The 12,031-nt window shown below is 42.9% G+C and overlaps 1 protein-coding gene across 3 annotated transcripts in view; it reads left to right on the top strand.

Moving 5' to 3' along the window:
• The window catches only part of KLHL3 (kelch like family member 3), a 130,302-nt gene that overhangs the window by 75,293 nt on the left and 42,978 nt on the right, over window positions 1-12,031 (top strand). For all 3 annotated transcript variants that reach the window (XM_069592145.1, XM_069592143.1, XM_069592144.1), the window contains exon 7: window positions 11,134-11,250. In XM_069592145.1, coding sequence (XP_069448246.1) covers window positions 11,134-11,250 — 117 coding nt within the window. The remainder of the gene's footprint in view (window positions 1-11,133; window positions 11,251-12,031) is intronic.

Below are 12,031 nucleotides of genomic sequence, written 5' to 3'. Positions count from 1 at the left end.
GTGTGAACTAACAGAGACCCACATTTCAGGTATAGGTCAGCAAGAAATTGGTTGGATCTCTTCAAAAAATTAGATTAGTGTCAAGTATGTGTTAGAAAGAGAAGTACAGATTTGTTTCTTTCTGCATGATCACATTTTATGTACTATTATCTCCTAAAACTATCATCAGGGGTCAAATTCTGATACTGTATTTCCTGGAAAGAATTGGACCTTGTCTCCTGGGGTCTTTAGTGTTGTGTGCCCTCCTGTCTTGGAGAAGGCAATAGCACCCCACTCCAGTACTCTTGCCTGGAAAATCCCATGGATGGAGGAGCCTGGTAGGCTGCAGTCCACGGGGTCGCTAAGAGTCGGATACGACTGAGCGACTTCACTTTCACTTTTCACTTTCATGCATTGGAGAAGGAAATGGCAACCCACTCCAGTGTTCTTGCCTGGAGAATCCCAGGGATGGGGGAGCCTGGTGGGCTGCTGTCTCTGGGGTCGAATGGAGTCGGACACGACTGAAGTGACTTAGCAGCAGCAGCAGCCCTCATGTCTGAATTCCTGGCCTCTCCAGGGATGGGTCTGGGGTACAGGCAGGAGCTCCCTGGCCAGTAGGCTGGGCTTGAGTGCTTATTGGCAAGGCACCATCCAGGGACCAAGCAAGTATATCCTATGCTTAGGCTGGCCTCTTGGCAGCCCTACCACACTCTGAGGTCAGCATTAGACCTGCCAAATTCTCAGCCTGCAAACAATGATCTGGCCTGAGTCAGTGATACTCTTTTTACTGTTCTCTGAGAGCACAGTTCACTAAGCACCTGTGACTGGAATACTGCCACACTACGACCAAAAACTTATCTTGACTGCTCACTGTGATTATTTCACACACTGTTAAAAAAAGGTGTTTATGTTGCAGTAAGCTCAGAGACATGAGCAAATGCAAAGTGCACGGCTCAACTTTTACAAAGCCAGCATCTGGATCAAGAAACAGAACTCCAGGGTCTTCCTTCCAGTCACTACCTCCCACTTCAAGAAGCCAAACTACTATTTGACTTCTTACAGATCAGTTTTATCAGCTTTTAAGCTTTGTATAAATGGAATCTTGCATGCTTTTGTGCCTGACTTCTTTTGCCCAGAGTACTGTTTTGCACATCATTCTGATTCTTAAAACAACTTGCAAGGCCATTTTGCAGAGGAGGAAACTGAGGCTTATTTACAGTAGATGGTTCTATGATTTGAAGCTGACTGTGTCTGCTGCCCTGCTTTTTATTAAGGAACCTCCACCCTGATGGGGAGACCCTTAGTTATTACCATTCAAGAACTTTGGAGGAGTTCCCTGGTTGCCTAGTGGTTAGCATTCTGGGCTTTCACTGTTGTGGTCCAGGTTCAGTCCCTGATGGGTTCCTGTAAGCTGTGAGGCATGGCCAAAAAAAGAGGAAAGAGCTTGCAGTCTGGTGGGCAGACAGACTGATAATGTGGCTGAGAAAAGTAGCTGGCTGTAATCAAAGTTCAAGGAAAGCACCCTAAAGTGTTTTATTCCGAATTTGGGGGATAGGAAAGGCCTCATAGGATAGGGAATATCTGAACTAAAACTTGGAGAATGAAAAGTTGGGTTTTTGGAAATCTATTCAGGTTGAAGAAATTATAGGAATATAGGCATGAAAGTTTGAAATAACTTACTGAGGGGAAAATAATTTGTGTAATGCAAATCAAGGATTTTTGATGAGGGAACTGGAAGATAAGGCTGGGAAGGGAGTAGGGGTTGTGGAGAAGGTTAGGAAGTGAGGGCTTTCTTCTTTAGGCCAGTGTTTACCCAACTGCATGCTATAAAACCTAATGGTATGAGATAGTTTTAGGTAAAAAAAAAAAGTGTTCAAGTGAGATGCATTTGGGAGACAGTGGCTAAAACAAAGGAACCAGGTTGAGAAACTGTGGGACTTGTCTGAGCGTTTGTATATTGACGAGGATCGTGAATCTCTAAAAGGGATTTGTAGTTGTATATGATGTGCTCCCCATACTCTTTTGGGTCCTAGAACCTCTTTACTATAGAATGTCTCTGGCTTCTAGTATTTTGAGGAACACATTAAGGAAGCCGCCTTTCTTTGGTTGCCCCAAATAATTTTTAATTATTGCGTCTGTCAATTTTCATTTCATTAGTGATCTGTATGTTTTGATGGTGAGACCATCTTCAGAGAGTGTTATATCCATGGGAGTCTGGGTTATCCTGGGCTGTGAAGGTGCCCCTTCTAGAACAAATTTACTGGTTTGGAAATAGTTTTTATATTTTTGTCTTGAGTACCTCTTGTACCACCTGGATAGTAGTAATTCAACCCCCACATCTGTATGTGACATGAGCCTTGGGTTCTGGTTTCTTGAAGATGAAGTTTTCACTCCCCAGGCCATAGGAGATGGTGAACTTGCTTCCACTTTCCCATAGCAGATGGTTGGAGTTCATCTATTGCCAGTTTTACAGCTGAGGCTACACTGTCCTCAAGGAGCCTGTGGCCTACACATTCAACCTGATGGGATACCTGTCCTGAACCATTAAAGCCCATATCGGAATTCTACAAGCCCATGAGTCATTTTGGTCTCAGCTTTCATTCAGCTCCCAGACTTAAATCCTTTGTTATCTAAAGCACTCAGCCTTTACCTCTTGCTTCTGAGTATGGCTCAAATCTATTTTTTGGTTTTATACCATTTTTTCATGTGTTTAGAGCTCTAGGGGAAGATTCCTTCTAAGTTAGCTCAGTATGCCGTGTTGGCTAGACGTTGTTGTCCCTCTTGGGTCATGTTCCCGTCATGTGTAGGATCAGTACAGCTGAAGTAGTCTGTCAGCTTGGAGGCCTTTGTGTCCAACCATTGTGCTTCAGTCCTTTCCCGTATCCTTTGTCTAGTGAATCATAGTGGAAGTCTTTTGCTGGCTGTAGTCAGTAGTGTAAACCTGGAGAACAATTTCCAGGCAAGGTGCTGTTATTGTTATCGTTTCGTCATTGTTTTTGTTTATATGAAGTCAGATTTCTGGCAGTGTGCTGTTGGAGGAAGAGAAAGAACCATGTGCCTAGTCATTCCTGCTTTGATTAGTCTATCCATTCTCTCAAGAAATATTTCTTGAGTGCTTTCTGTGTGACAGATACTATGTTAGCCACAGGAGAGACATTGATGAACAGATAAACAACAAGATTCTTGTCCTCATGGAACTTACAATTACATGGAGGGAGACAGATATTGTCAAACACACATGCAAATAAATATGCGGCTCGTGAGCACAGGGTGCTGTGAAAGTGCAGACTGAAAGCAGTAGTTGTGATTGCTGCCCTGACATCATGACTGGGTAGACCACTTTCTCACTGTCTTACCTCAAGTTCCCTTTTTGTGAGTGTCCCTAGCTGTTTCACAGAACTCTTGTGGGTCTGAAATGAAACAACTACAAGAAAGAGCTTTTTCAGTGTCAAACCTTAAGATGATGATACTATCTGAGAGATGAGGGCAACTAGATGAGGTTTTCCTAGAGTCTGGGGAGCCTTCAGACCAGTGATATGCTGGTAAATGTTTAGCAGTTGGCTCTCCAATAAAAAATTCCAAGAGCTTTGGTTTGTTTGCTGATCCCTTTGCTAATTTCCATGGTGTAAATATTTCCACCAAGGTAGTGTCACTAGACACTGAATTGTGACCAGCTCCAATCCATCACTACTCCCAGCTGTGTCCCATGCTGTGTGTGGCAAGGAGTGGGAATATAGTTAACACACCTCTTGTTAAGTTTTGATTTGAGAAAGAGCACAGAAGTATGACAGAATCACTCTTGTGTCTGGATATGCTGTCTTGTCTTTTTTTTTTTTTTAAGTAATCTTATTGAAGTTTAAAAGGTTTTTATTAAAATATAGTTGACATACAATATTTTGTTAGTTTTAGGTGTACATCATAGCGATTTGACACTGAAATGCATTATGAAATGATCACGTTAAGTCTAGTACCTGTCTGTCCCCACACACTTATTACAATATTATTGACTGTATTGTTTATGCTGTATATTGCATCCCCATGACTTATTTTATAGCTGGAAGTTTATACCTCTTAGTACCCTTCACCTGTTTTACCCATCCCTCCACCCTCCTTCTGTCTGGCAACCATATGCTTATTCTCTGTCTGCGAGTCTGTTTTCATTTTGTCTTGTTTGTTCATTTGTTTTTTTTTTTTTTTTTGTCTTTTAGATTCCATATATAAGTGAGATGATACGGGATTTGTCATTCTCTGACATTTCACCAAGCATAATATCCTCTAGAGCCATCCATGTTGTTGCAAATTTCACTTTTTTATGGCTGATTCATATTCTGTGTGTGTGTGTGTGTGTGTGTGTGTGTGTGTGTGTGTGTGTGTGTATCACATTGGAAGTGCTGTCTTCTTGATTTAAAATCATGGCAGTGCATTTGGCAAATGCTACTGGCTCAGTCCCTAGGAAAGAAAAATGTACCAGGGGATGTTCTAGGATGACAGGGAGGGTGCAGTTAGGAATTTGGATTTAGAAACATAGTTTCCCAGCTCCACAGTATGCCCAGGTTTTTCAAATAATTGTGCCTCTGAGATGCTATGTTGCATAATGTTAAACCTGAATTTTTGGCATTAGAGGTGAGTCCATGTCTCAGATCCACTGCTTCCTGGCAGAAGGGTCATGCACAGGTTGCCAGCCTCTCTAAGGCTGTTTTCTCATCTATAAAATGTGAGCAGTGGTACCTCCTTCACAGAGTCTAGGGTGGACTAAATGAGGTCATACATGTAAAATGCTCAGGACTGTGCCTGCTGTTATTGCTGAAGTTAGTCCTTCTCAATCTTGAGTAGCAAATCTGGTCCATGTAGGAATATAGATTTTCCCCTGATGTTCTCAAAGCTAGCTTATTTCCCCATCCCGTGTTTGGGTGAGAATCACCCTTAACTGGACCTTTCCCCTTGCCAAGTCACTGCCCTGCCCTATTTTAATCTGAGTCCCCCTCTTCATTCTCAGAACACATTATTTTTCTTTTAATTTTTTTATTTTTAATTGGAGGATAATTGCTTTACAACATTGTGTTGGGTTTCTGCCGTACGTCAGCGTGAATCAAGCAGGGCAGAGTGCCCCAGGGCTACCCTCTTTGCTCAGTATGCAGGTATGTCTGGCTTGGCTCCCTCTATAACTTAGAGGGTAGAGTGGAAGGATCAGGTTCATCTAGTGTTTTCTGACCAAGGCTTGTGCTTCCATCAGAGGTATGAACTGAGGACTATGAAATCCGATTTTCTCCATCTTCTTTCCATGTAGCAACCTTGTAGCACTCAAAAAATTGGTTCTGAAACATGAAGCAGTGAGGAAATGATGCTATGGACTTCCCTTGTGGTTCAGCTGGTAAAGAATCCGCCTGCAATGCGGGAGACCTGGGTTCGATCCCTGGATAGGGAAGATCCCCTAGAAAAGGGAAAGGCTACCCACTTCAGTATTCTGGCCTGGAGAATTCCATGGACCGTATAGTTCTTGGGGTTGCATGGACCGTATAGTTCTTGGGGTTGCAAAGAGTCAGACACGACTGAGTGACTTTCACTTTCTTTGTCTAAAAGTGAAACACTAAGTGTGCCTTGGGGGCAACTGGTTATTTCATCATGGGGCCCACATACACAAAAAAGTTTTCATCTGAGTAGACGTTACCTTGTCCCATGATTGAAGCCACAGGGTTGCTGCTTAGATCTAACAGACCAGGGCTTTATGCAGTTTTCCTTTAAAGGGCCAGAGAGTAAATATTTTAGGCTTTGTGGGCCGCAGCCTCTCAATTCAGCTCTGCTATTAAAGTGTGAAAGCAGCCGTAGATGATTTGTAATGAGTGAGCATGGCTGTGTTCCAAGAAAATTTTAGTTACAAAAACAGGTGCATGTGGCCTGTGGGCTGAGATTTGCCAACTGGGTAGCTACTGAGAATAACGGGAAAGAGTCTGAGCATTAGAGATGGGAGTATGTGGACCCAGCTCTGCTGCTTTCTGGCTCTGGACTTGAGTGAGTGACTCAGTACGGGGCCGGAGTGTATACTCACTGGCCGTCAGGAGAGTCCGGGGTTATGGTATTTCTGAAGAGTGTGGTGCTGGGCACGAGCTGCTGCTAGACATGAGCTGCTGCTGCTTCTACTTGTTGCCCCTTTGCCCTGGCCACTCCTTTGACAGCAGGGGCTGTTGGGAACGATTGTAGGCCCATAGGCTAGTTGAAGTTCATTTGCTTATTTTCCAAACATGGCATCTAGATGAAAAAAGTATGCGACCTCCTCTAGCTGTGGAGAAGGTCACCGTTGCTGCCAGGTGCTGTGGCTTTCACAGCTGAGTAGGTAAACAGTGCAACTGAGCGGAACCAGTTAGACAAGTCAAGCCAAAAATAAAGATAAGGTTAAATATCGACTACATTAGACTCAGCCTGCATTGCAGCTTCTATAACAAAAACTATGCTGACTGACAGACGGTGTGATCAGCAAATCCTACCTACTCAAGGCCCTGCTGTTCATTCTTTAGGAAAGCGTTCTCATCCGGCCATGCGCTCTGTGCCTGGCACTGTGCTTGGTGGCAGGAAGTGCAGAGACAGAGCTGATACCCTTCTCACCCTGTAGAAATCACAGTCCAGTAAAGGGAAGAGGAAGGCAGTGTACACAACAGAGCAGGTGTAGCTGTCCATCACCTAACCCAGCAAAGCCAGGCGTCTCTGGCATCCTTTGGTTCTAGGGCCTGGCTCTGCTTCCCTAATCCTGCTGCCTGCTCCAGCCTGCTTACAAGCTCATTCTGAACTCTTTTGTCCATTCATTCTTTAAATACATTTGAATGTGTATTATGTGCCAACAAGTAAGACAAGGTCCCTGTTCTCATGAATCTTAAGGGTTAATTGAAGAAACACGCAATTATTTACAGAATAATGCAATAAGGTTGAGACACATAGCTATGTGAGAGTTAATAATTTTTAGAAATGAACTAGACGAGGAGGATTTCCTTGACGTGTATGTCTGTTTGTACACATGTAGGTTATTTTATATAGAAATGAGAGCAAACTACACATGTATACTGCGCCTTCCCTTCTGTTCCATTCCACTCATCTTTCTTCCTTCTCTTCTTTCTGATGGATTCCTTTGTGATATCTCATCCAATCCGAGTATTCTCAGCCTGACTTAAGTACATGTTTAGGAAATAGGGCCAAAGCATTATTAACATACCAATACACACAAATACACAGTTAGAATAAGAAAAATTGGAGGTTTTTAGCCCACACTGGGAGATACAGCCTTCATTTCAAATTGTGAATTTTGAAACTGTAAATTTTTCTGTAGTATTTACCTTTTCTCTTAGGATTTTTTTTCTTCTCCCACTTTTTATTTTGAAAAATTTCAAATCTATGGTAAAGTTGGAAAAGAATGAACATTCATATATTCTTTACTTAGATTCACCATTTGTTAACATTGTGCTTCATTTGCTTTCTCTCTTTCTCTCTATAATCTTTTATTTTGTTAAATATTTAATTTTTATTTTTGACAATAAATTGTAGACATTATGACACTTTACCCTTAAGTATTTTAGCTTGCCCTTCCTAAGAACAAGGAAATTCTCCTTCTGAGCCATAAAACCATAATCAGACCAAACAAATGTAACACTGACACAATAATATTTTCTAATATGCAGTTGGCATTCAAATTTCCTAACAGTCTCAAAAAAAGTCTTTCATGGTTGTTTCTTTTTAATCCATGACCGAATAAGGATCATGCCTTGCATTTAGTTCTGTGTCTCTGAAGAAGAAGATTAAGCGTGCATGCTGTCATGACCAGCTCTTTGAGGCCCCATGGACTGTAGTCTGTCAGGCTCCTTGGGATTTCCCCGGCAAGAATACTGGAGTGGGTTGCCATTTCCTTCTCCAGGGGATCTTCTGTTTCCATGCCTTTTTTAGTGTCTTTCATAATGCTAACAGCTTTTTAAAATGGCAATTAAAATTTTTTGTTTATTTATTTTTGACTATACTAGGTCTTTGTTGCTGCACTTGGGCTTTCTCTAGTTGTGGCAAGTGGGGGCTGCTCTCTAGTTGTGGTTCATGGGCTACTCATTGTGGTGGCTTCTCTTGTGGACCCCAGGCTCTGGGCACATGGGCTCTGTAGTTGTGCTACAGAGCACAGGCTTAGTTGCCCCTCAGCATGTGAAGTCTTCCCACACGAGGGTTTGAGCCTGTGTCCCCCCTGGATGGCCAGGGAAGTCCCCAATGCTAACAGTTTTGAGGAATCCAGGACACTTATGTTGAAGAGTGTGCCACACATGTAGTTGTCTATTTCTTTGCTATAAGGTTCAGGTTTAACGTTTTAGAAAGAATACTGCATAGAGAATGCTGATTCCCTCTCATTAAGTCACGTTCAGGAGTGTAGTATAAATTTGGGCTGTTTACTAGTGGTGTTAACTTTGACCACTTGGTAAAGGTGGCATCTGTCAGATCAGCCAGTCTGAATCTTCCCCCACGCTCCCTGTGTGATTGATAAGCATTCTGTCAGATGACGCTTGGGAACTGGGGATACCTTGTTCCCAACAACTTTTCACCCAATGGTCTCAGCATCTGTGGGCGACACTGGCTGAATCAGTTATTATATCTGTGGTTGCAAAGTGATGTTTTTTCAATTCTGTGCTTTTACCTTATTAGCTGGCACTTTTCTGTGAAGAGCAGCCTTCCCATACTTTTTTAAGTATAGAGTCTTTTTATTTTGGGGGTTTTGGTTCATTGCTATCTTTTTCTTTTAACTAAATATATTTTAAATGAGGTATGATTTACAGACAGTGAAATGTATAGATATTAAGTGTAAGATTTGATTAGTTTTGACAAATGCACTTGCCTATATAGCTCCCTCTCTATCCAGATATAGAAACTATCCATTATCACCAAAAGTTTTCTTTGGCCCCTTCCCAGTCAGTGCTGAATTACTTATTCATTATCCTGTTAGATGTTTAAATTGTCCCAAATGTTGGCAATGAGAAAGCCCTGTCCAGCTCGCTCTGGTCTGTCTGTTGTGTCACCTTGATCTTTGAGTACTTTCTTGCTTTCTGGCACAAGAAAGTGTTTGGTCTTATTATTAGTTGTTGTTATTATTGTTTTTAACAGCTGAAAATATCCCATGTCAAAACTGGTTTAATAATTTCTCCACTGGTGGACTTCAGATAGTTTCTTTATCCTCTTACAAAAATCCTGCAGCAAACATCTTGGAACACATATTCTTGCACCACTTGTGTAAATATTTTTGTTGACTAGAGCTCTGGAAGTTATATTTCTAGGTCAAAGATACGCACATTTGAATTTTTGATTGCTATTGCCAAATTCTTCCTTCCCCTCTTAAAAAGCCATGTTAATTAAGCTTCCACAAACAGTGGTGGTTTCCCTGCTGTCTTACCAATGCTGACGTTTATGCGTGTCTGTGTGTATGGTGGTGCAGGGTTTGAATCTGAACTTAACCTTGAGTAAGGCAAACAGTCAAACCATAGATTCCCCTTTTTGGTTCCAAGACCTGTTTTGATTTGTATAGAAATGAAATCTCTCCTTGAAGGAAAGGTTCAACCCAAGGAGAAATTTTTGCCATTCTCTGTCATCAGTTCAGTTCAGTTCAGTTGCTCAGTCCTGTCCAGCTTTTTGCGACCCCATGAATCGCAGCACGCCAGGCCTCCCTGTCCATCACCAACTCCCGGAGTTCACTCAGACTCGCGTCCATGGAGTCAGTGATGCCATCCAGCCATCTCATCCTCTGTCATCCCCTTCTCCTCCTGCCCTCAATCCCTCCCAGCATCAGAGTCTTTTTCAATGAGTCCACTCTTCACATGAGGTGGCCAAAGTACTGGAGATTCAGCTTTAGCATCATTCCTTCCAAAGAAATCCCAGGGTTGATCTCCTTCAGAATGGACTGGTTGGATCTCCTTGCAGTCCAAGGGACTCTCAAGAGTCTTCTCCAACACCACAGTTCAAAAGCATCAATTCTTCGGCGCTCAGCCTTCTTCACAGTCCAACTCTCACATCCATACATGACCACTGGAAAAACCATAGCCTTGACTAGACGGACCTTAGTCGGCAAAGTAGCATCTCTGCTTTTGAATATGCTGTCTAGGTTGGTCATAACTTTGCTTCCAAGGAGTAGTTCAGTTCAGTTCAGTCGCTCAGTCATGTCTGACTCTTTGCGACCCCATGAATCGCAGCACGCCAGGCCTCCCTGTCCATCACCATCTCCCGGAGTTCACTCAGACTCACGTTCATCGAGTCCGTGATGCCATCCAGCCATCTCATCCTCTGTCGTCCCCTTCTCCTGCTGCCCCCAATCCCTCCCAGCATCAGAGTCTTTTCCAATGAGTCCACTCTTCACATGAGGTGGCCAAAGTACTGGAGATTCAGCTTTAGCATCATTCCTTCCAAAGAAATCCCAGGGTTGATCTCCTTCAGAATGGACTGGTTGGATCTCCTTGCAGTCCAAGGGACTCTCAAGAGTCTTCTCCAACACCACAGTTCAAAAGCATCAATTCTTCGGTGCTCAGCTTTCTTCACAGTCCAACTCTCACATCCATACATGACCACTGGAAAAGCCATAGCCTTGACTAGATGGACCTTAGTTGGCAAAGTAATGTCTCTGCTTTTGAATATACTATCTAGGTTGGTCATCAGTTCAAAATTATTACCAACTTTTGTGGGGGACATCTTTATAGTTTTTGTTCTGCGTTAAATGAACATGGGAAATAGATGAAGAGAAGGGTTTGTGTGATGAAGACATTGCCCCCAGGGCTTCTGGTCCTCTTGCGAAGACTTTGTAAAATTTGATTCAAAGTTATTTCTCTGCATTTCCACCCTGGGGTAACTGTTGGAATTGATTTTTATTTTGCAATGAACCTGGATGATTCTATGTTTGGGGCAGCAGGTTTGTGTGTGTGTGTGTGTGTGTGTGTGTGTGTGTATGAGGGAGGCAGAGAGAGTACTCTCTGACATGACATCAGGTAGTAAATATACTCTGTTTTTATTAATATTTTCAATATTAGACCTTAGGTTAAATGCCTTTGTGGATGACTTGTAACTTTTCTTTCCTTTTTAAGGTTGAAGAGATTGTTTGAAAGCTATTTTAAAGTTATTATCCTTTGCTAAAGTTTCCTATTTCGGTTTTCCTTACAGGTATTTGAAGCTGTGATTTCATGGATCAATTATGAGAAGGAGACCCGTTTAGAGCACATGGCAAAACTGATGGAACATGTCCGTCTCCCTCTCTTGCCGAGGGATTACCTCGTCCAGGTGAGTGCTGCGTGAAGAATCAAGTGCTTCCCTGGTCACCCCGGCCTCTAGGAGTAGCAGTGGGCAACACTGGTTGTATGGATTGGTGAGGAGTTCCATGGGTCTTTGGTGTGGAGTGAGGGCACTGACCCACTGATCCTCAGTGTGAGGATGTGTTAGTGTAAGGTTTAAGAGCATAGGTTTGAGAATGAGACACTTAGGTTTAGTTCCTCCTCTCCCACTTCTTAGCTTTGAGTCTCAGTTTCTTTTTCTCTAGCAGGGAAATTGTACTACAGCCAGGTAGGGTTGTTATGAGGACCAAAGGAGTTGTAAGTATGTAGTTCAGGTGTTTAGCATGGAGCCCAGGGACAACACATGTTCAATAGAAGTTAGCTGCTTTTGTTGTATAGGATTTCAGCTAGGAGGGTCATTTCTATGTTCATGTTTCTATGTTCCCTTTTTGCTTCATGTTAGGCAACTTGGGGCCTAATTCAGGATGTAAAAACCAGCTCTTCATAGCTGCCTGGAATACATACTGCATATATGGGCTTGCCAGGTGGCTCATTGGTAACGAATTCGCCTGCCAATGTAGGAGACGCAGGAGATGTGGGTTCGGTCCCTGGGTCAGGTAGATGTGGGTTCGATCGCTGTGGGAGGGCATGGCTATCCACTCCAGTATTCCTGCCTGGAGAATCCCCATTGACAGAGGAGCCTGGTGGGCCCATTCCGTGGGGTCGCAGAGTCGGACATGCCTGAGTGAGCACACACTGCTTCCTCTAAAACATGGCACCACGTTTTTTCA

The sequence above is a fragment of the Ovis canadensis genome, chromosome 5 (genome assembly GCF_042477335.2).
Source record: "Ovis canadensis isolate MfBH-ARS-UI-01 breed Bighorn chromosome 5, ARS-UI_OviCan_v2, whole genome shotgun sequence".
NCBI lineage: Eukaryota > Metazoa > Chordata > Mammalia > Artiodactyla > Bovidae > Ovis > Ovis canadensis.
The sequence above is the reverse complement of the archived record's forward strand: the minus strand, read 5'-3'. Positions and strand labels throughout refer to the sequence as shown.